At 39.8% G+C, this 26,214-nt stretch overlaps 1 protein-coding gene across 3 annotated transcripts in view; it reads right to left on the bottom strand.

Moving 5' to 3' along the window:
* Positions 1-26,214, bottom strand: part of emb (exportin-1 emb) — a 149,085-nt gene that overhangs the window by 6,802 nt on the left and 116,069 nt on the right. For all 3 annotated transcript variants that reach the window (XM_071678569.1, XM_071678751.1, XM_071678663.1), the window contains exons 14-18: positions 20,503-20,607; positions 18,172-18,411; positions 15,998-16,192; positions 8,383-8,635; positions 1,763-2,031 (exon numbers count right to left, since the gene is read on the bottom strand). In XM_071678569.1, coding sequence (XP_071534670.1) covers positions 1,763-2,031; positions 8,383-8,635; positions 15,998-16,192; positions 18,172-18,411; positions 20,503-20,607 — 1,062 coding nt within the window. The remainder of the gene's footprint in view (positions 1-1,762; positions 2,032-8,382; positions 8,636-15,997; positions 16,193-18,171; positions 18,412-20,502; positions 20,608-26,214) is intronic.

Genomic DNA, 26,214 nt, shown 5'->3' on the forward strand with positions numbered 1-26,214 from the left:
CCTAATAACCTTGCTCTTATTCACATTTACTCTTAACTTTCTTCTTCCACACACTTTACCAAACTCAGTCACCAGCTTCTGCAGTTTCTCACATGAATCAGCCACCAGCGCTGTATCATCAGCGAACAACAACTGACTCACTTCCCAAGCTCTCTCATCCCCAACAGACTTCATACTTGCCCCTCTTTCCAAAACTCTTGCATTTACCTCCCTAACAACCCCATCCATAAACAAGTTAAACAACCATGGAGACATCACACACCCCTGCCGCAAACCTACATTCACTGAGAACCAATCACTTTCCTCTCTTCCTACACGTACACATGCCTTACATCCTCGATAAAAACTTTTCACTGCTTCTAACAACTTTCCTCCCACACCATATATTCTTAATACCTTCCACAGAGCATCTCTATCAATTCTATCATATGCCTTCTCCAGATCTATAAATGCTACATACAAATCCATTTGCTTTTCTAAGTATCTCTCACATACATTCTTCAAAGCAAACACCTGATCCACACATCCTCTACCACTTCTGAAACCACACTGCTCTTCCCCAATCTGATGCTCTGTACATGCCTTCACCCTCTCAATCAATACCCTCCCATATAATTTACCAGGAATACTCAACAAACTTATACCTCTGTAATTTGAGCACTCACTCTTATCCCCTTTGCCTTTGTACAATGGCACTATGCACGCATTCCGCCAATCCTCAGGCACCTCACCATGAGTCATACATACACTAAATAACCTTACCAACCAGTCAACAATACAGTCACCCCCTTTTTTAATAAATTCCACTGCAATACCATCCAAACCTGCTGCCTTGCCGGCTTTTATCTTCCGCAAAGCTTTCACTACCTCTTCTCTGTTTACCAAATCATTTTCCCTAACCCTCTCACTTTGCACACCACCTCGACCAAAACACCCTATATCTGCCACTCTATCATCAAACACATTCAACAAACCTTCAAAATACTCACTCCATCTCCTTCTCACATCACCACTACTTGTTATCACCTCCCCATTTGCGCCCTTCACTGAAGTTCCCATTTGCTCCCTTGTCTTACGCACTTTATTTACCTCCTTCCAGAACATCTTTTTATTCTCCCTAAAATTTAATGATACTCTCTCACCCCAACTCTCATTTGCCCTTTTTTTCACCTCTTGCACCTTTCTCTTGACCTCCTGTCTCTTTCTTTTATACATCTCCCACTCAATTGCATTTTTTCCCTTCAAAAATCGTCCAAATGCCTCTCTCTTCTCTTTCACTAATACTCTTACTTCTTCATCCCACCGCTCACTACCCTTTCTAATCAACCCACCTCCCACTCTTCTCATGCCACAAGCATCTTTTGCGCAATCCATCACTGACTCCCTAAATACATCCCATTCCTCCCCCACTCCCCTTACTTCCATTGTTCTCACCTTTTTCCATTCTGTACTCAGTCTCTCCTGGTACTTCCTCACACAGGTCTCCTTCCCAAGCTCACTTACTCTCACCACCCTCTTCACCCCAACATTCACTCTTCTTTTCTGAAAACCCATACAAATCTTCACCTTAGCCTCCACAAGATAATGATCAGACATCCCTCCAGTTGCACCTCTCAGCACATTAACATCCAAAAGTCTCTCTTTCGCACGCCTAATAAGATATCAATGAGAATTGATATCTTAAGATATCAATGCAACAAAACCACAGAACATAATAAGATATCAATGAGAATTACTTATAAAAACAAAAGAAAACACTTACTCTGATCTGTACAAGGAAGTCTCTGAGATGCTCCTTAAAGGCAGGAATATCTTGATTGAGGTCATTCATGCCTTGCACAGTAATCTTTATTTGATTTTCTGTTAAGTGAGGGAAGGCAGCTTTGAGGAGATTTGCTACAAAGCCTTGTACAAAAGTGACGTTGTTTGTGTTAGGTGCACTAGGGTTGGCAGAATCCAAGCTGACTGTAATACGATTCTGTTCCACCAAGGTGAACATGTAAGCTAATATCGATGCATGCATTGTTAGCCCTGAAACAAAAATAATTTTTAACATATTAAACTTATGTTTACTTAAAAAAAAAGGTGCAAACTTTAACATGTACATTTGAAGTAAAGCAAAGAGTGTATGTATGAATTCCCTTGCACTATTTCGAGTTTTAAAGAATGGCCCAACCCACCCATATACACATGCATACACATCCAGACACGCACATATACATAAATATACATAGACATATACATATCAACACATGTACATAATTCATAATTGCTGCCTTTATTCATTCCCGTCACCACCCCGCCACACATGAAATAACAACTCCCTCCCCCCGCATGCGTGCAAGGTAGTGCTAGGAAAAGACAACAAAGGCCACATTCGTTCACAGTCTCTAGCTGTCTTATATAATGCAACAAAACCACAGTTCCCTTTCTACATCTAGGCACCACAGAACCTTCCAAGGTTTACCCCAGACACTTCACAAGCCCTGGTCAATCCATTGACAGCACGTCGACCCCGGTACGCCACATTGTTCCAATTCACTCTATACCTTGCACACCTTTCACTCTCCTGCATGTTCAGGCCCCAATCGCTCAAAATCTTTTTCACTCCATCCTTCCACCACCAATTTGGTCTACCACTTTTCCTCGCTCCCTCCACCTCTGACACATACATCCTCTTTGTCAAGCTTTCCTTACATTCTCTCCATGTGACCAAACCATTTCAACACACCCTCTTCTGCTTTCTCAACCACACTCTTTTTATTACCACACATCTCTCTTACCCTTTCATTACTTACTCAATCAAACTACCTTACACCACATATTGTCCTCAAACATCTCATTTCCAACACATCCACCCTCCTTCACACAACCCGATCTATAGCCCAAGCCTCGCAACCATACAACATTCTTGAAATCACTATTCCTTCAAACATACCAATATGAGCTTTCCAAGATAATGTTCTCGCCTTCCACACATTTTTCAACGCTCCCAGAACTTTCGCCCCCTCCCCAACCCTTTGACTCACTTCCGCTTCCAAATCCACTCGCAGATATCTAAAGTACTTCACTTCCTGAAGTTTTTCTCCATTCAAACTTACCTCCCATATATACATATCATTAGTATTATCATTATTTTGTCTTGTCGCTGTCTCTTGCGTTAGCAAGGTAGCGCAAGGAAACAGACGAAAGAATGGTCCAACCCACCCACATACACATGTATATACATACACGTCCACACACGCAAATATACATACCTATATATCTCAACATATACATATATATACACACAAAGACATATACATATATACACATGTACATAATTCATACTGTCTGCCTTTATTCATTCCCATTGCCACCTCGCCACACGATATAACAACCTCCTCCCCCCGCATGTCTACGAGGAAGCGCTAGGAAAAGACAACAAAGGCCACATTCGTTCACACTCAGTCTCTAGCTGTCATGTAATAATGCACCGAAACAACAGCTCCCTCTCCACATCCAGGCCCCACAGAACTTTCCATGGTTTACCCCACACACTTCACATGCCCTAGTTCAATCAAGTGACAGCACGTCAACCCTGGTATACCACATCGTTCCAATTCACTCTATTCCTTGCACGCCTTTCACCCTCCTGCATGTTCAGGTCCCGATCACTCAAAATCTTTTTCACTCAATCTTTCCACCTCCAATTTGGTCTCCCACTTCTCCTCGCTCCCTCCACCTCTGACACATACATCCTTTTGGTCAATCTTTCCTCACTCATTCTCTCCATGTGACCAAACCATTTCAAAACACCCTCTTCTGCTCTCTCAACCACACTCTTTTTATTACCACACACCTACTTACCCTATTATTACTTACTCGATCAAACCACCTCACATCACATATTGTCCTCAAACATCTCATTTCCAGCACATCCACCTCCTGCGCACAACTCAATCCATAGCCCACGCCTCGTAATCATATAACATTTTTGGAACCACTATTCCTTCAAACATACCCATTTTTGCTTTCCGATATAATGTTCTCGACTTCCACACATTCTTCAACATTCCCAAAACTTTCGCCCCCTTCCCCACCCTATGATTCAATTCCACTTCCATGGTTCCATCCGCTGCCAAATCCACTCCCAGATATCTAAAACACTTTACTTCCTCCAGTTTTTCTCCATTCAAACTTACCTCCCAGTTGACTTGTCCCTCAACCCTAATGTACCTAATAAGCTTGCTCTTATTCACACTTACTCTGAGCTTTCTTCTTTTGCACACTTTACCAAACTCAGTCACCAGCTTCTGCACTTTCTCAAATGAATCAGCCACCAGCGCTGCATCATCAGCGAACAACAACTGACTCACTTCCCAAGCTCTCTCATCCACAACAGACTTCATACTTGCCCCTCTTTCCAAAACTCTTGCATTCACCTCCCTAACAACCCCATCCATAAACAAATTAAACAACCATGGAGACATCACACACCCCTGCCGCAAACAGACATTCACTGAGAACCAATCACTTTCCTCTCTTCCTACACGTACACATGCCTTACAACCTCGATAAAAACTTTTCACTGCTTCCAACAACTTGCCTCCCACACCATATATTCTTAATACCTTCCACAGAGCATCTCTATCAACTCTATCATATGCCTTCTCCAGATCCATAAATGCTACATACAAATCCATTTGCTTTTCTAAGTATTTCTCACATACATTCTTCAAAGCAAACACCTGATCCACACATCCTCTACCACTTCTGAAACCACACTGCTCTTCCCCAATCTGAGGCTCTGTACATGCCTTCACCCTCTCAATCAATACCCTCCCATATAATTTACCAGGAATACTCAACAAACTTATACCTCTGTAATTTGAGCACTCACTCTTATCCCCTTTGCCTTTGTACAATGGCACTATGCAAGCATTCCGCCAATCCTCAGGCACCTCACCATGAGTCATACATACATTAAATAACCTTACCAACCAGTCAACAATACAGTCACCCCCTTTTTTAATAAATTCCACTGCAATACCATCCAAACCTGCTGCCTTGCCGGCTTTCATCTTCCGCAAAGCTTTTACTACCTCTTCTCTGTTTACCAAATCATTTTCCCTAACCCTCTCACTTTGCACACCACCTCGACCAAAACACCCTATATCTGCCACTCTATCATCAAACACATTCAACAAACCTTCAAAATACTCACTCCATCTCCTTCTCACATCACCACTACTTGTTATCACCTCCCCATTTGCGCCCTTCACTGAAGTTCCCATTTGCTCCCTTGTCTTACGCAAGAGTTTTGGAAAGAGGGGCAAGTATGAAGTCTGTTGGGGATGAGAGAGCTTGGGAAGTGAGTCAGTTGTTGTTCGCTGATGATACAGCGCTGGTGGCTGATTCATGTGAGAAACTGCAGAAGCTGGTGACTGAGTTTGGTAAAGTGTGTGAAAGAAGAAAGTTAAGAGTAAATGTGAATAAGAGCAAGGTTATTAGGTACAGTAGGGTTGAGGGTCAAGTCAATTGGGAGGTGAGTTTGAATGGAGAAAAACTGGAGGAAGTGAAGTGTTTAAGATATCTGGGAGTGGATCTGGCAGCGGATGGAACCATGGAAGCGGAAGTGGATCATAGGGTGGGGGAGGGGGCGAAAATTCTGGGAGGCTTTAAGAATGTGTGGAAGTCAAGAACATTATCTCGGAAAGCAAAAATGGGTATGTTTGAAGGAATAGTGGTTCCAACAATGTTGTATGGTTGCGAACGTGGGCTATGGATAGAGTTGTGCGCAGGAGGATGGATGTGCTGGAAATGAGATGTTTGAGGACAATATGTGGTGTGAGGTGGTTTGATCGAGTAATTAACGTAAGGGTAAAAGAGATGTGTGGAAATAAAAAGAGCGTGGTTGAGAGAGCAGAAGAGGGTGTTTTGAAATGGTTCGGGCACATGGAGAGAATGAGTGAGGAAAGATTGACCAAGAGAATATATGTGTTGGAGGTGGAGGGAACGAGGAGAAGAGGGAGACCAAATTGGAGGTGGAAAGATGGAGTGAAAAAGATTTTGTGTGATCGGGGCCTGAACATGCAGGAGGGTGAAAGGAGGGCAAGGAATAGAGTGAATTGGAGCGATGTGGTATACCGCGGTTGACATGCTGTCAGTGGATTGAATCAAGGCATGTGAAGCGTCTGGGGTAAACCATGGAAAGCTGTGTAGGTATGTATATTTGCGTGTGTGGACGTATGTATATACATGTGTATGGGGGTGGGTTGGGCCATTTCTTTCGTCTGTTTCCTTGCGCTACCTCGCAAACGCGGGAGACAGCGACAAAAAAGAAAAAAAAAAAATATATATATATATATATATATATATATATATATATATATATATATATATATATATATATATATATATATATTTTTCATACTATTTGCCATTTCCCGCGTTAGCGAGGTAGCATTAAGAACAGAGAACTGGGCCTTAGAGAGAATATCCTCACCTGACCCCCTTCTCTGTTCCTTCTTTTGGAAAATTAAAAAAAAAACAAGAAAGGGGAGGATTTCCAGCCACCCGAGTCCTCTGTTCTTAGCGCTACCTCGCTAACGCGGGAAATGGCGAATAGTTTAAAAGAAAGAAAAGAATATATATATATATATATATATATGAGTGGGTGGGCTATTCTTTCTTAATCTGTTTCCTGTAGCTACCTTGCTGAGGCAGGAAACAGTAATCAAGTATAATAAATAATATCTATTATATTTATCTATTATACTTTGTCGCTGTCTCTCGCATTAGCAAGGCAGCACAAGGAAACAGACGAAAGAATGGCCCAACCCACCCACATACACATGTATATACATATACGCCCACACACGTACATATACATACCTATACATTTCAATGTATACATACATATACATACACAGAAAAATACATATATACACATGTACATATTCATACTTGCTGCCCTCAGCCATTCCTGTTGCCACCCTGCCACACAAGAAATGGCACCCCCCTCCCCCTGGATACGCGCGAGGTAGCGCTAGGAAAAGACAACAAAGGCCACATTTATTCACACTCAGCTGTAATGTTTAAAGCATAATAAATATATACTCTTTTATTACTTACTTGATTAACCTAATACGAGGAATCTATCCCTAAATATTTCGATTCCAACACATCCGCACTTCTCTGCACATACTCACCCATAGCTCGTAACTCGTATCCCTACAACATTACTGGGGCTACTGTACCTTCAAATACACCCATTTTTGCCCAACTAGATATCAACCTCTCTTTCTACACATTCTTCAAAGGTTCCAGAACCTTATCCCCTTCACCCACCCTATGACTCACTTCTGCTTCCATTTGTTTCCATGTCCACTCACAGGTATCTAGAACACTTCACTTTCTCCAGATTTTCTCCTTTCATACACATACCCCAACTAAAGTGTCCCTCCACCCTTTCCTTTATTTACATTTATTCTTAACTTTCCCTTTTCACACACACTTCCAAACTCAGTCATTAATTTCAACAGCTTCTCACTTGACTCAGCCACCTGAGCTATGTCATCAACAAACAACAACTGACTGAATTCCATGCCCCCTGTATACTTGCCCCTTTCTCCATGACTCATGCATTTAACTCCCTCATCACCCCATTATAAACAAATTAAACACCCCTACCTTGGACCAACCTTCACTTGGAACAACTCACTCTTCTCTCTTCCTAATCATACACACACATTATCTATCTGTCTATATCTCTGATGCCTGTTCCCTTTGGGAACTCCCTTAAGGGGGTGGCCACTGCAAAAGTCTCCATAACGGCTGAACTCAAGTACTGTTACTTAGCCTTTAGTGTCTCACCCTTTAGATTACTGCAAAAGGGCAACTCTTGCAGTGTTTTCAGAGGCTCCTATCTAATGTCCCTACCAATCACTTCTACTTAATGTGTCTATCTAATATTCTTCTACCTAATGCTCCCTTACACCCTTGATAAAAACTTCTCAATGCTTCTAGCTGTTCCTTTCCCACAACGTACATTCATAAAACCTTTCATCTGGCACTTTATCAATCCCTTTATATGCTTTCTCCAGATCCATAAGTGCTACACACATATCATTCTGTCTCTCTCTATGTATCGGTCTGAATCATTCTTTAAAGTAAACAACTGATCCCCACATCCTCTACCACCTCTGAAACAAAGCTGTCCCTCCTTAATCTGTTGTTCTATACATGTCTTCACCCTCACAATCACTGCTCTCCCATACTCAACGATCTTACACCTCTGTAATTCGATGCATATCTGCTTCCATAATTTTTCAGCTAATTTCTGCAAATGAAAATAATGGGAAGGAAGCTAAAGAATTCATTAAAAAATGAAAAACTCACCAGCAGTATGTGAAGAGTCTGTAACAACTGAAAAGATATGCTGCAGAATGTCGGTATAATATGTTTGGTAGAAGCTGCTTGCAGCACGCTCATGAGCTGAGATGTTCTGCAGTAACTGGTAAAGAATCTGAAGGCCAGTATCTGCCACATTACGCATGGTGTGTTTAAATGCCCATATGATGGAATCCAACACAAGTTTGAACTGGGCTGGAGGAATGCTGAGTAATGCCGAGAAGCAATGGGTATTCACAGCCTGCAAACAATGAAACAGTAATGAGGATTATAAAATAATGAAATTATTACAATCTATCTTACAATATACACATACATCTATCTATATCCATGATGCTCATTCCCTTTAGGAACTTGCTGAAAGAGGTGGTCACAGCAAAAGGTCTCCATAACAGCTGATCTCCAATGGTCCTTCTTATCCTTTAGTGCCTCACCCTTAACAGGCCATTGGCAGAGGGCAACTCTAGTGCAGTTTTTCTGAGGCTCCTACCTAATATTCCAACCTACCACTTCTACCTAATGTTCCTGTTTAATATTCGTACCTACTTATTCTATCTACTGCTCCTATCAGTTCCCCAGAAGGCAGGGCTAGCACATAGCAATCACCTTAAGAAAATCTAGAGTTGTGAAGAATGAGTTATGTGAGTTAAGTGTTATCAAGTGTTATGTGTGACAAGGATAGACTCTGTTTGTGAGAAGAATGCCAGGAGTCCCAGTGTGGATGAGGCGAACAGAAAAGACAGCAACCTGGGTCAGAGAAGTGCAACTTGACAACCACTGAAGTGCTGGTTCACTACGCAGCTATCACTAACCTTCCCAATAACCAGGCAGTAGTACTAGTAATATACCTCCATGGTCGGTGGCTGCCTATCAACTACTGTCCACTATATTACAAGTAATTCACATATTCAAAAAAACAAATAACAGAATTTGGGTTTTCTTTAAGACAAAGCACAGCTGGTGGTTCAATAGCAGTCTCTAATGGATGGATGCATGAGAGTTCATGGGCATGTGTGTAATTAATCACCTACCTGTATAGCACAGAGAGCTCAGTACTCATGGGGTTCCATCTCTTGAGGCTTCTTTGTCATACAACTTTCTAAACTTCTGCAAACTGCCTGCATTCAGTCATAATACATGATTTATTCCATCCATCCACACTTCCATTACAGTGCTGGTCCTTCTTTACATTTTTTTCTAAACAAATTTTGCTGTAACTTTTCTATGCTCAATTCTTGTATCTTTCAAAATACTGTTCAATATCAAAGTTGATTTAAGCTAATATAGATATCTGAAGGTTGTAACTATGTCTCCTCTTATTCTTTTCTTCCATACTGGGCAACTTTACAGCCAATTAGCCTCTTCCCATAACTTAGGTACAAATTTTGTTGCCCCTACACCACATCTTCTCATTCGTCTTTTTGTTTTATGAAAGTGGAGACCAAATGAACGATGCATATTCTAATGTGTGTCTAGGCTGAAATAACTTATTGAAAAAATTCCCTGTGCATGTACTGGGTGCATTCCTAAACCTATAATGACCACTAGACAGTCTGCCTCACTAATAAATATCTGGCAAGAGATTGGAAACTGCTGACTGCCATTCCCTCTTAAACACAAATTCACATAGCTTGTTTCCCACTAGAATAAAGTCAAATTGAAACCTTTGACAGCAAACCATATTCATTACTCTACTATTGCTCAAGCTAAAACTCATCAATAAGTATCTGATTAACTATGAAGCTTTTCTAGTTTCCTATCTACGTTTTTGTCATTTTTTATGTCATTCCTTACTTCTCTCTTGACTTAAGTATCATCTGAACTCACATTCTATATAAAATTTCAGTCCTCCTGGATCATGAATAATAATGGCTCTATGGTCAAATCTTGTGGCATGCCACTGGTTGGTTACCCTAACCCACTGAGATAAGGCTCCTCAGACATGTAATCTGTTCTCTTTCACTATCATTCCATTGAGAGAGGGAGTCTCCCCTTTTTGTCTAATGAATTTCCTGTTTCTTTATCAAAGTCTTATGTGGGAGTTCTAATGACTTCTAGCAGTCGGTCCAAGAACACACAAACCACCAACATAAATCATGTCAAAACAGGTCTCACTCTATGAAAGAGGTTCAGAAAAAAGAGAATATGTGTAACAGTTCTCTTAGGCCTATGTGCCTCTCAATTAGGTACTTCCATCTTTGCAAGTAATCATCCACTTGTTTTGTCATTATCTTTTCATGCATTTTACAAAACACACTTATCTGAGATACTAGTGTGATTTCCTTTGTTAAACAAAGGTAATCTGTTAAACAAAGGTAATCAATAAGACCACATCTAAAGCCTGAAGTGATTATCAGTTTCATTGTTACTCCACCCAGGGATCCCTCTCATTAGGTTCATCGAGTCCCAAGGCTGCTCTCTGCTCGGGGTAAATGAAATGATGAACTTTATTGGAGCAAGATGTTCCCTGACACAACTGCTTTCCCTTCCATTCACTGTACGATGATATAACCTTGCTGAAGGTGACTTCTCACTTGCAGTGTAACCTAACCATTAGCAGATGGAGTACAGTAAAACACTCATCAACTTGTATCAACATAAGAACCTAGTACTTCAAGCAAAAGCTGAGAACTGAATTGGGGTGGTAGCAGATGTGGTTCTAATGGTGGTGGCAGTTAAGCCGGCAGAGATGGCGCAGATGATTAGAGGGATGGTGGCAAAATTGTGGAACAGGTGGTAGTAAGAAAGTTGGTGATAAAGATGGTTGTAAGGGTAATGGCAGAGGTTGTTAAAAGGTGGTACTTACCAACCTATAAGTACCTACAACAAACATATGCCAGAATGGCAAGGCTTGTGTGTTGCGCTCACCAATGTTGTGCTTGACAAATAATACTATGTATCCCTACTATCACACACCTTACACAGCTGTCACTCAAGGATTCATCAGCATTTGACCTCATCCAAAGTACCTGCTAATGTTTTTTATCATTTCTCCAAGGAATGTACTGAATAATCTCACCTACATTTTAAATGGACTCTCATACTTTTATCTAATATCTTTTGAGTATATTTCCAGGTAATTCAATATCTTTCTTGCCAATATGCTTACATTTCTAAAATACTATTCTTGATGTCACCTTTTTGCTGCTAGGCATATTCATGACATTGCCTTCTATTTTCAAAGCTATAAAGTTTGAGTTCTTTCAGCCTCTCATGATAGTTATATTCTCCAGACCATCACTTCTGCTTGTGTAGTGTTTCTAAGTTCTTTCAAACTTGTATATTTCCAACTGTTTGAATGGTAACCATATGACAACAGTAATTTAATCTTGCTTCTTATGGCAGAGATGTCAGTAGGGGTGGCAGTAAAGAATGGCAAAAATACTAACATAAATGGTTCTTGAGGTGGTGGCAGAGAGGATGACAGTAGCAGTGGCAAAGATGGTTGTAAAGGTGATGGCAGGGTTGGCAGCAGTGGTGGCATAGGTGGGTGAGGTGGAAGTGATGGTGTCACATGTTTGTAGTGGTGATGGCATATCATGGATGAACAGATGGTGATAGTAAATGGGGTGGCAGAGATGGTGGAAAATGTGGCAGAAATGGTGTTAAGATGGGTGGAAGAGATTGATACAGGAGAAAAGTGACAGAGAAGGTGGAAAAGGTGGTGGCATGGGTGAGGGTAGTCATTGAGGTGCAAGTGGTTGTTTGTGCTGGTAGTGGATGATGTAAAGCTTTAATGAGGTAAGATAGGTGGTGGAAAGGAGATTTGGCAATATAAGTACCTGGAAGAGGAAATGGCAGCAACTGGAACCATGTGTGTCGAACTGAGTCAAAGGGTGTCCTGGGTGCACTGTGGAAGAAGTCATTGTCTGCTAAGGTATAACTGGGTAAGTTTGAAGGTAGAGAGGTCTTAAAAGTGTTATATGGATACAAGTCTTAAGCCACAAATGCAAAACAAATATAGAAGGTGGACATGTTCAAAATGATAGGCCTGAGCTGTCAATGGGCATAACCAGGGTGAAACCTGAGAAAGGTGTGTGGAGCTTGGCTGGTGAAAAGGGGCTCTGGTTTTGGTGCACTATAAATGACAGAGTGTATATCAACAAATTAGGCATTTTTTGTTTGTTCCTGTCACTACCTCTTTCCATATGAAAAGGTGAACAAGAAAAATTTGAAATGAGCAATTATATACTTATGTATGTAACCATTAACCATAACGATAAAAGTGTATTTGCTTCATGAAGCTCATCCTCCTAACCCTTCCCTTCCTCACCACCATCACCTCTGCCAGTTGATTTATATGTTAATTTCAGTACATTAGTTATGTCAGCCAACTTTTCAGTAACATCCTTTACCTTAACATACAGAGTGATGATTACATTACTGAATTTGCATCATCTCACAACTGTCTGATAAACACCAGGTGAAGTCTTTATGGGTCTTCTACTCCCAAAGCCCAGGCCAGACAAGGGTTGGGTTACTGGCATACCATATTGCTGGAAGCCACAGCCCTCGAACCCACCTACCCTCCACAGCCTGGTTGATCTGGTACACTGTAAATATTTGTCCAAGGCACTAATAACCTTCTCCATTGTGCATCCCATAATATTTCTAATGGTTGTTGACTCTTGGACCCAGATGTTTCAGACATACTCTCTTTTTGTGCACATTATACGTTTGGATTTTTGAGGTAAAGTCTTACAGTCTTCTAAATCTGTCATGCTAGCAGGAACTTTCTGAGCATAAGTTCGAGACCATGCCTTCTGGGATTTTCCAGGTATAGACGATGATGTGTGTGGTAATACAAAGAGTGTGGATGAGAGAGTAGAAGAGGGTGTTTTGAAATGGTTTGGTCACATGGAGAGAATGAGTGAGGAAAGATTGACAAAGAGGATATATGTGTCAGAGGTGGACAGAATGAGGAGAAGTGGGAGACCAAATTGAAGGTGGAAAGATGGAAAGAAAAAGATTTTGAGTGATCGGGGCCTGAACATGCAAAAGGATGAAAGGCGTGCAAGGAATAGAGTGAATTGGAACGATGTGGTATACCCGGGTCGATGTGCTGTCAATGGATTGAACCAGGGCACGTGAAGCATCTGGGGTAAACCATGGAAAGTTTTGTGGGGCCTGGATGTGGAAAGGGAGCTGTGGTTTTGCTGCATTACACATGACAGTTAGAGACTGAGTGTGAACGAATGTGGCCTTTGTTGTCTTTTCCTAGCGCTACCTCGCACACATGAGGGGGGAGGGGGTTTTCATTTCATGTGTGGTGGGGTGGCGATGGGAATGAATAAGGGCAGACAGTATGAATTGTGTACATGTATATATATATATGTATATGTCTGTGTGTATATATATATATATATGTATACACGAGATGTACAGGTATGTATATGTGCGTGTGTGAACATATTTATTCATCTATTTATTTTGCTTTGTCGCTGTCTCCCGCGTTTGCGAGGTAGCGCAAGGAAACAGACGAAAGAAATGGCCCAACCCACCCATACACATGTATATACATACACGTCCACACACGCAAATATACATACCTATACATCTCAATGTGCACATATATATACACACACAGACACATACATATATACCCATGCACACAATTCACACTGTCTGCCTTTATTCATTCCCATCGCCACCTCGCCACACATGGAATACCATCCCCCTCCCCCCTCATGTGTGTGAGGTAGCGCTAGGAAAAGACAACAAAGGCTCTCTACAGCATCAACAACCCACTGGACAAGAAACTGGGAAAACAACAAGTTCCCACCCAGAAACCAATTTGTCCTGGGTTTTGTAAGTTGTTCAGTTCCATAAATTCAATCATTTTGCTTCTTAGAACTCTCTCAAAGGTTTTAATACTGTGCAAATTTAATGCTATCAATCAAAATTTTTTTGGGACTGTTTTGCCTTTGTGGAGTGGGGAGATCTGAGTCAGCTTCAATCTCTTGGAGATGATGCCAGAATCTAGATCTTTCCTCCAAAGTATGTTCAATGCTCATGCAAGTAGTGTTTTGCATTTCCTCATGAGGATCAAGTCCCACGAGTCCAGTCATGGGGCAGAGAGTATGGGCATGCTTTTAATGATTCTTGAAATCCTGGGATGATATCCATTATATTACATACGGTGGATTACTGTTTTTGAGGGGACTGTTGTCTTGGAAGAAGTCTGTTAGGTTATCTATCTTTGAGGTGATTTTTGGATCAATGAACTCTGATAAACCTGCTTTTCCAGAATCTTACTCATCTCCTGGCAGTCATCCATAAAAGGATGTTGTGATCCTTAACTGCATTTTGCATAAAAACAAAAGCTCCCCCACCTTTTTCCTTTGTTTCATATAACATTTCAAGTTCAAGGTCTGTCCCATTTCTTCAATTGATTGGATTTCTTTCTTTGTTGGGAAAGTTGTGGCCTTTTCAGAAGGTCTGTAATTCTTTTTTTTTTCCCTTTCCATACAGTGCTCATCTTCCTTATTCTAACCCAAACATTTTGAGCTTTCTTTGGGTTATATTTTGTTGCATTATTGGAGTACCGCAGTGGTCATATCTAACATAATCCTCCTCCATGTTTGTACTCAGCTTGATTTCCACTATGTTAGAGACACACCACTGACACACCATGTGACTCACTTCTGCTTCCAGGGTCCCATCCACTGCCACACCCATTCCCAGGTATCTAAAACACTTCACTTTCTCCAGTTTTTCTCCATTCAAACTTACCTCCCATTTAACTTGTCCCTCAATCCTACCGAACCTAATAACCTTACTCTTATTCACATTTACTCTCAGCTTTCTTCTTTAACACACTTTACCAAACTCAGTCACCAGCTTCTACAGTTTCTCATCCAAATCAGCCACCAACACTGTTATCATCAGCGAACAACAACTGACTCACTTCCCAATACCTCTCATCCACAACAGACTGCATACTTGCCCCTCTCTCCAAAACTCTTGCACTCACCTCCCTAATAACCCCATCCATAAGCAAATTAAACAACCATGGAGACATCACGCACCCCTGCTGCAAACCGAGATTCACTAGGAACCAATCACTTTCCACTCTTCCTACTCGTACACATGCCTTACATCCTCAGTAAAAACTTTTCCCTGCTTCTAGCAACCTGCCTCCTACACCATATACTCTTAATACTTTCCACAGAGCATCTCTATCCACTCTATCATATGCCTTCTCCAGATCCATAAATGTTACATACAAAGCCATTCGTTTTTCTAAGTATTTCTCATATACATTCTTCAAAGCAAACACCTGATCCACACATCCTCTATCACTTCTGAAACTGTTAATGTTGCAATATTCAGTTATGTGGAATATCATTTCAAATGACATGCTGTTCAATGTTCTTTGGGTAAGGAAAGACCCTATCATATATCTGACTCACTTTGTCTAAATTCAGAAATAAGGTTCTAAGGAATCTTATGACATAACTTCTATATCTCCTATGGTTTTAGATATTAACATTATTCTGTTTATGCCTATTTGCTAATGTCCTATGGATAAACTAAATAATACACAAAATGATTTTTGTCCTCTACATGATAAGTAAGTTACACTGTAAATTAAGAAACTTACTTGTAAAAGAAGGAAGAAATTTGTTCTATGTTCCGGAAACTCTTCAAAGTCTTTATTGATCATTGACAAAGTACATTCAAAGACAGCATCAAATATTTTTGGGACTTGTTGAGTTATATGCGACTCTAGCTTATTAACAATTGTTGCCATCGTGGATAATACTTCTGGTTCACGTGCAGAATGAACACCAGTTCTCTGAAAGTCATTAACATTAAATACATCAGTTTACATCAATATACAACTAGGTGTGCCAACATGGATATAACAAAAATTACAAGACAAAAAGATTTTTTTTTATGTATGATTCAAGATTCAAGGTTTTAATGCATAAACAAGCATTACCTGTACAAGTGTCTCCTCATAATTTTTGCATTCTGTACACTGCTCATACATTATCAGACACATTTTACATGTAAAGAATTATTATGTGTTCTGACACTGCTCAGCAAACACATGCAAACTGTTTACTTTCAATCATTTCATGTTGGACTCTTGGCAGTTTCAATCAGGGATTCATGATATTTCTGCCTAAAACATGAGCAATGAGTGACAAGTTTTCTGAGGAACAGCGTAGCGAGCGTGTATGCTGATAGTGCTTTGAAGTTTACTCACACTTTACCAACAAATGAAGTCATTCTTTCACAATCTGCATTACAGTGAAAAATGATCAGTAATGACAACTTAACTCTGACCAAGTTAGCAAACAGGTACTGACTGCTAACATCCCTGAATTTAGCTGATGTCAACATCTTTTTCAAGAATTCTCCATCAAAATGTGTGGAACTAGTACCTGGAAATCTGCTTGATAAACACGTACAATGATCTCTTGACCTTCCACAGATGGAACTATGTTCATCTGATGGACCACACTCAAAACTGCTAATTTCTTTTCTTGGTCAAGTCAGCTACTTGAACATGCTACTGAAGCTTACAATAAAAATGCAACCTCAACAGCACATACAGCACAAGTAGAGGTCATCTATTCATTTACAATGAAATGAAAGCTTTAAGATCACGAACTTTATCATGAATAAAGAAAACACAGAACTTGATCATAATCATGAAATTTTCAAGAAATTGGATTAGTTGGTAACTCTCTATAACGCATCCCAGAGAAATGCAAATTTTTTTGACAATACTAACTTAGCACTCTATGAGAGGAAGACTGAAAGACAGACGCTTGTTTTCAGTCCAGTTTGGTAATCACACACTGACTTATGAATTTCAACTACCCTAATAAAGTACCAGCACTATCTAAAACCAATATTTGTGAACAGAGTCAGTAAGGTGTTTTTCCAAAATGAAGTTAACTCATGGCCTGAATGTTAAATAATCCCCATAAATGGGCTAATAAGGGAAGAACATGGGCCACCAGCCCCCTACTCTATGACAAGCAGCCACAAAGCTCAAGTTCTTCAAGCTTCCTTTATCAAAATGCAGGTGAGACTTTCCATGCACAAATTTATTTTTCATAAAACAAAAATAGCAGCAAGTATGGGGAGAAGAAAACAGTCCTCCTCTAACCTTATACATATCTTTTCCCACTTACATCATTTCAAACTAAATATTTCCAGTACCTTATACATATCTTTTCCCACTTACATCATTTCAAACTAAATATTTCCAGTATATCTTAAAACCCAATTTCAACGGTAAATCTTTTAGCACTTTTTAGTACATCTTACAACCCAATTTCAACTGTAAAACTTTTAGCACTTTCTATCTTAAAATTCAAAAAAAAAGTTCAAAGTTTCTCAATGTCAAATTTGATTCCTAAAATCAATAGGCATCTTCCAAACCATAAATGAACTTATTTTCCAATATTAGGCATCTTTCACACCATAAAAGAACTTATCTTCCACTTGGCGTTTTCAACACCATAAATGAACTTATTTTCTATTTTTTTTAATATTTCCAAATTTCTCTTGGTAACAGTAATGCAAATTTTCCAGGAGACTGCTTTGGTGCCATGAAAGACGCCAGTTCTTAAAAACTAACCATCAAGTTATTCAATCATATCTTAATCAGTACACTTAAGTCTGACATGCCAAACAAACAGCACAATGATAAGCTACTAACCAAAATTTGCTCAAGAAAAAAAATTTCTAAATGCAACAAGCAATCTATTTTGTACTGAAAACCCCCTTAAGTGAAAGTAAAAGGATCTAACATACCTGGTAGTCCATTAAAACTGCTTCCAGCAATGGTGGAATGAAGTTATCCAACACCAACGTATGGTCATCTGACCTTGACACCCAACCTGAGATAAGCTTCAGAGTTTCCTTCTTGACAACACGCATAGATTTGATGAGAGGTTGTTTGGTGACTCCTTCACCATTAAGGGCAATAGCTGCACTGATATTTTCACTCATAACCTTGTAAACATTCAACATATCAAGGTAGATGCGCCCAAGCTGAAAATTTATCATCGAGCTATAAAATCTTATTTTACATCAATTAACAGATTATCAACACCTTAAAACATTCTAAACCATAATGACAAAATTGTCCTAAAACATAGACAAAAATAATTCAGCAGTCAAGATAAAAAAGTTAGATTAAGTTCTATGACCCTTGGTCCACCGAATCTCAATCCCACATTGGTCTATATAATTGTTAACATTGGGTAATTGGTAATCGTGCTGGTTAAATAACTAGGCAATGGTGATAGCAATGACCTCGTGGCAATGGCAGTAGAAGGTTGGAGATTGTGGAGTGATCATGATGAAGGTGTAGCAAAAAAGGGGTGAAACTGAAGGTTGAAATAAAAGTGTTATCTACATCTAATTTTTAAATGCAATTATATCCATTCCTATTTACAATGAGTAGATAAAGTGCATAAATGCATGTACCTTTTGTGTAAATCAACTCTGCGGAGCTATTCCTCCCAACTTAGACACTAGTTATGTTATAATTTTCATCATGTGAGACTGTCTCTACTTCAGAAAATATATATTGTGCATTATGTGCATTAACATAGAACATTTTGATTTATGGCTGACACTTATTGCAAGAATTACTTATGGAACGGGGCAGTCCTGCTTCACATGAGCAATGGTATTATTTATTTATTTTGCTTTGTCGCTGTCTCCCGCGTTAGCGAGGTAGCGCAAGGAAACAGATGAAAGAAATGGCCCAACCCACCCACATACACATGTATGTACATACACGTCCACACACGCAAATATGCATACCTATACATCTCAACATATACATATATATACACATACAGACATATACATATATACACGTACATAATTCATACTGTCTGCCTTTATTCATTCCCATCGCCACCCCGCCACACATGAAATAACAACCCCCTCACCCATCATGTGCGCGAGGTAGTGCCAGGAAAAGACAACAAAGGCCACATTCGTTCACACTCAGTCTCTAGCTGTCATGAAATAATGCACCAAAACCACAGCTCCCTTTCTACATCCAGGCCCCACAGAACTTTCCATGGTTTACCCCAAATGCTTCACATGCCCAGGTTCAATCCATTGACAGCATGTCGACCCCGGCCTAACACATTGTTCCAATTCACTCTATTCCTTGCACTTCTTTCACCCTCCAACATGTTCAGGCACCGATCATTCAAAATCTTTTTCACTTCATCTTTCCACCTCCAGTTGGGTCTCCCACTTCTCCTCGTTCCCTCCACCTCTGACACATACATCTTCTTGGTCAGTCTCTCCTCACTCACTTACTAAAGCCTGCTCTGAGTTATCTGGGGTTAAACATGCTGGAAATGTGTCATATGGATGGGTACAATAAAATGATGTGGTGAAGTGCAGTGACTGGCCTAAAACAGGACATATGAAGTGGTCAGGGAAAACCAATCAAAAGGTCTGTGGGGCTAGGATGGGGATAGGGGGCACTGGTTTCAGTGCATTATACGCAGAGGCTACAGAATAGATGTCAGCAAATAAGTATTGTTACTTTATCTGTTCCTAGCATTACACTGGTAACACAAGAAATGGCTGCTAACAAGCTTGAAAAACAAAAATTTATATATAAAAAAAAATTCTTTTTGCTATTCAATGCAGAATATGCCCTTGAAAAATCAGGCCAAGAGCAATTCTACTTCCTGAAAATGCCGCATTGAAGATGAAGTAAGATGCTTCTCAACTTTTGAACTCCTAAGAATAAGAGCATCTACCAAATTTCCTAAATTCCTCTAATTTTCGTAAATCTCATACCACTTTCATTTTTCAGATATCAAAAAATGAAGGCAGCAGTTTCTCATATATGAGATATCTGCTGAGTCATAGCTAGTATGTATGATAAGCCAAATTTCTTTTTTAGTGTACTGATGGATCAAATATATCAAAAAGAGAGAAAAGAGAAATATGTAAAATAATGAAATTATTATCTTCTTAACATGCTACTTTCAATGTCAGTTAAAAGAATACAAAAGCTAGGGGGATACCCTTTCATCTATATGTAAATGTAAATATTTAGTATCTATAGGTAATCCATTCTCAAATAATATAGTTAATACACACCTGAGACACAAATGGGTGTCCTAATGCCTTGCATGCTCTAACATTAGTCTTCAGGATATTTGCTAGCTGCTTCACAACATCTGGGTCTTTCAATATGTCAACATTCTGAAAAGTAAAATCAAAATCAACCTTAACATATTACTACAAATGTAAAAGCTTAAATTCTACTGTAAAATAAGCCCCAGATCAACTAAACTGTTTCAGGCTCAACAATAACCATACCCAATACAACACTTTACAATAAAATAAGAGCCAAATATAGATCTCTCTTCGTCAGCTCAGGCTGGAGTTTCTGAATGCGCATGGATGTAACCAGGATGAGAGGAAGTGATAGAAGGATGCTATGTTTGATGAAAGGAATGTTGATATTTTGACTCCTGAGTATATTAAGTTAATGGGCAAGAGGCAGAATGGTCTGGAAATATTCAGGGGATAAATACTGGGGTTAGCTAGACGATAAGAATGAAGAAGGGTGTTGGTGGTACCTCTGACAAAAGAGTACCTTCGGGAATGCGTTAACTTTTAAACATATGAAAACAAGTAGGACCCTTCCAGAGACAAATGTATTACACAATTTTCAAAAATAATTCAGAAAAATATTGTCTTCTTATCAATAAATAAAAAAAAAAAAATGTAAAGAAAAAAGAAGTAGAACAGCCTTGGGGTGAAGCAGCCTTTTGAAAGAAATCCTGGTTTCTGGGATATTTTTTTTCTATACTAGTTTGCAGCTTCCTGCATTAGTGAGGTAGCGCTACATAAAGAACAGGCCTCGTTATCTCACATCTATTCTCTTGCATATGTATGTAATGCACTAAAACCAAGGACCATTATCCACAACCAAGCTGCTTCATATGCCTGGTTCAGTCCACTGAAAGCACACTTTCCCCTGCATACCACATCACTTTATCCTGTGCATGCCTTTCACCCTTCTGCATGTTCAAGCCCTGAGTACTCCCATCCTTCCAATTCCAATATGTTCTTCACCTTCTTGTCCCCTTCACTTATGAAATGTATCATCTGTCAACCTCTCTTCATTCAGTCAGTCCATATGTTCAGTCCACTACAGAACATATTCTTCAGTACTCTCAGCCATAGTCTTATGTTCAAACCACTACAGAACATATTCTTCAGTAGTCTCAGCCATACTCTTCTCATTATCACACATCCCTCTTACCTTCTTATCACTTATTCAATCAATCCTCCTCACAATAAACATTAGTTTCAAACATTTCATTTCCAACCTATACAGCCTCCTCCACACATGCTGATCTAAAGCCCATGTCTTACACCCATACAATATGGGAGTACTAGTATACCTTAAACATACCCATTTTTACCCTACCAGATTGCGACTGCTCTTTCCACATTCCTCAGAGCTCCCAGAACAATTGCCCCCTCACCCATCCTATAACTCAACTCCAATTTCATGGTTCCACTTACTGCTATATGCACTCCCTGGTATTCAAAACACCAGACTCCCACCAAGTTTCCTCCATTCAAACTCACACCCCAATTATCCTCTCTCTACATGCTAAAGCTAATACACTTGCTTTTATTCATATCTAATCTCAACTTCCTCCTTCCACATAATCTCCTAAGTCAGACATAAATTTCTACATTTTCTCTTTTGAACCTGCTCCCCAGTATTATGTTATCAGCAAACAACAACCGACTTACTTCCTAGGACCCCTCACCCTTTGCAGACTGCACACATTCCACTCACTCCAAGACCCTTGCATCTACCTTCCCCATCACCCAATCATAAAAAAAGTGGCATTATACAGGCATTCTGCCAATCCTTAGACATAATCCATACACACATTAAAAACTCTACCTAACAAGTCAAAAACACAGTTACCTACTTTCTTGAGAAACTAAACTGCAATACTATCCACTCCAGCTGCATTGCCACATTTCATTCAGGACTTTCACATCCTCTCTATTCACCACACCAGTTGCAATGAATCTCACACTTCACATAACTCCCAATTCAGTCATCCTTCATTTGCTGCACTATCACCAAATACATGAAACAATCCTTCCAAGTAACCACTCAATCTCCTCTTAACCTCATCTCTGCGTGTAACCACTTCCCCATTTGTTCCCATTGCTCATGTTCCCATTTGTTCTCTTGTTTCACTCACACGGTTAACCTCCTTTCAAAATACATTATTCTCCATGAAGTTTGATGATATTCACCCCAACTCTCACTTGCCCTCTTTTTTTCAGCTCCAGCCACTTCCCCTTGTACATAATCTGTTCATCTTCAAGCCTGTTCTGCAAGTAATGTAATGTCTACAACTCTCTTTCTCTTTCACTAGCAACCTAACTCTGTCATTCCATCACTCATGTCATTCCATCACTCATAAACCTTTCTCACCTACCCACTTCCCAAACATTTACATTTCTCTCGCACATGCCAGCACAACTTCCCTAGACACCTCCCATTCCTCAACCACTTCCCTAGTTTTGTTTACTCTCGTCTTTTGCCATTCTACTTCAATTTCTCCAGGCATATCTTCAGACAAGTCTCTTTTCTGAAAGCCTCAACAAATCTTCACCCTCTCCACAACCATGTAATGATCAGAAATGTCATCAGCTGTCCCTCTCAGCACATTCACTTCCAAGAGACTCTCTTTTGCATGCCTATCAATTAGTAAAAAATGAAATAAAGCCCTTTTAATATCTTTCCTATTCCATGTATACTTATGCCTGTCCCTCATTTTAAACCAGAAACTCCTATTCATTAATACTTTTTCAGTACATAAATTCACTTGACTCACTTGGGAAGTGAGTCAGTTGTTGTTCGCTCATGATACAGCGCTGGTGGCTGATTCATGTGAGAAACTGCAGAAGCTGGTGACCGAGTTTAGTAAAGTGTGTGAACGAAGAAAGTTATGAGTAAATGTGAATAAGAGCAAGGTTATTAGGTACAGTAGGGTTGAGGGTCAAGTCAATTGGGAGGTAAGTTTGAACGGAGAAAAACTGGAGGAAGTAAAGTGTTTTAGATATCTGGGAGTGGATCTGGCAGCGGATGGAACCATGGAAGCGGAAGTGAATCATAGGGTGGGGGAGGGGGCGAAAATTCTGGGAGCCTTGAAGAATGTGTGGAAGTCGAGAACATTATCTCGGAAAGCAAAAACGGGTATGTGTGAAGGAATAGTGGTTCCAACAATGTTGTATGGTTGCAAGGCGTGGGCTATGGATAGAGTTGTGCGCAGGAGGATGGATGTGCTGGAAATGAGATGTTTGAGGACAATGTGTGGTGTGAGGTGGTTTGATCGAGTAATTAACGTAAGGGTAAGAGAGATGTGTGGAAATAAAAAGAGCGTGGTTGAGAGAGCAGAAGAGGGTGTTTTGAAATGGTTTGGGCACATGGAGAGAATGAGTGAGGAAAGATTGACCAAGAGGATATATGTGTCGGAGGTGGAGGGAGCAAGGAGAAGAGGGAGACCAAATTGGAGGTGGAAAGATGGAGTGAAAAAGATTTTGTGTGATCGGGGCCTGAACATGCAGGAGGGTGAAAGGAGGGCAAGGAATAGAGTGAATTGGATTGATGTGGTATACCGGGGTTGACGTGCTGTCAGTGGATTGAATCAGGGCATGTGAAGCGTCTGGAGTAAACCATGGAAAGCTGTGTAGGTATGTATATTTGCGTGTGTTGACGTATGTATATACATGTGTATGGGGGTGGGTTGGGCCATTTCTTTCGTCTGTTTCCTTGCGCTACCTCGCAAACGCGGGAGACAGCGGCAAAAAAAAAAAAAAAAAAAAAAAAATCACTTGCTGCTCACTGTTTCTATTAACATGACTGAATCATACCAAAAACTGCCCAGTACTCTATTTCACATTCAAATTAATCATCAGTAATACTCGATCTCTTGCATCAAAACTGCTGACACTCATACAGCTGCTCTTAAGACTCTTGCCTCTCATCATCATCCTTCTCATAGGCAAGTGCATAAACACCAATCATCACCCACCTCTCCCAATCCACTATCATTTTTACACACATCAGTCTGATGCTCACTTTCTTACAATCTTTCACACATTACCATTGCAGAAGTGCTACCCCTTCCTTACCCTTATCCACTGAGACATAGATAAAGTAGTAAGAGACAGTGTATTCAGTTGTTTTGCAGACTGAGTAAAGCAAGAGAAAGGGTGGAAAATCATGAGAAACTTCAAAGTGATCTGGACAATATCTACAGTTGAGAAGATGAGTACATAATGGAATTCAGTGAAGAGAAATTTGAACATATTCATAGACAGATAACAGTTCTCCAAAGCCTACATACAGAGGTCTTTCAGGAAAAGAAATAGAGAGTCAAACAAATGTCAGAGATTTGGGAATAGTCATCAGTGAAATATATGAATTCAAGGAACATGTATAAAAGATAGTGCTTTCACACCAAATGAGTGATATGTTATTGAAAACATCTGCAACAAAATGACAAAAATTTCTGATGTTTAATGTATATACAAGAAGTAAGCCTGAATACTGTTGTGGTGTATGGCTACCATTAAAGCAAACTGAATCAAATAACATAGGGAGAATACAGAAATATTTCACAAATAAGATAAAATGGAACTGAGCATATGAATCACTATGGTAGATGAAAAGAACTAGAGCTTTACAGTCTTGAACACTGGAATGAGAGATGTAAGATAATATACACCTGGCAACAAATAAAGGAAATAAAGAAAGACTGAGAAAAGCTTTGCTGGGTGCTAGTCATGAGAGGATTCTTTGGAGACTCTGACCATTTTGCAGTTCTTGCTGGGATGAGGATCAGGGAGAAGTGGAGGTATGGTGTAAGGAACAATGGAGAGGTAAAAGTGTTCGCAAGCAAGAAGATGAATCAGGAAAAATACAGGGAGGAGTATGAAAGGAAGGTAACTGAAAGCTTAGATGGAAGTGCAGTAACAATGTAGGAATGCAGTCATGTGTGAATGAGGTGTTTAAAATGTTTAGAGAAATACTAGTAAAGGTTGTAGAACCAGTAGATGGATACAAGGTAGCAGGATACAGGAATAAAAAGGGCAATGCATGATGGACAGAAGAGATTATAGAAATGCTGTGAAAGAGAATAAAAAGGCATATGGCAGATTGCTTAATAAGAATGTACTAGTAGAGGTTCAGCAAAGGAGGAGGGAAGAATACAAAAAATGTAAGAAGAATGTTAAGAAGCTGATAGAGGAAACCAAAGAAAGAGTAGATGAAGATTTTGAAAGAAAGATAAGTGAAAAGTTTTGGGATAATAAGTTATACTGGAAGGAGGAGAAAGAGGTGGATGTAAGAGTGGAAAAGTTGATGTGAGAAGTAAGGAAAGGGAATTGCTGAATCAAAACAAGGAAGTGAAAGTAAGATGGAAAGAGCAATCTGAAGAACTGATGAATGTGGCAGAAGGGAGGAAGGAAGGAAGAGGATATAAGTGCAGGGGCCTATAGCAAAGAGGGAGGTAAGAAGGGCAATACTGAGGCTAAAGGTAAGAAAGGCACCTGGAGTGGATGAGATTACAGCTGAAATGCTGAAGTAAGGAGGAGACAGCGTGATGGAGTGGATGCATCTTATATGTAATTTAGCATGGAAACAGAAAGATGTGCCTCAGGATTGGGTGAAAGCTATCATTGTTCCTTTATTCAAAGGAAAAGGTGCTAAGGGTGTATGTAACAATTATAGGGGAATAAGTATGTTAAGTATAACAGGAA

Source organism: Panulirus ornatus, chromosome 1 (assembly GCF_036320965.1).
Source record: "Panulirus ornatus isolate Po-2019 chromosome 1, ASM3632096v1, whole genome shotgun sequence".
In the NCBI taxonomy this organism is placed as follows: domain Eukaryota; kingdom Metazoa; phylum Arthropoda; class Malacostraca; order Decapoda; family Palinuridae; genus Panulirus; species Panulirus ornatus.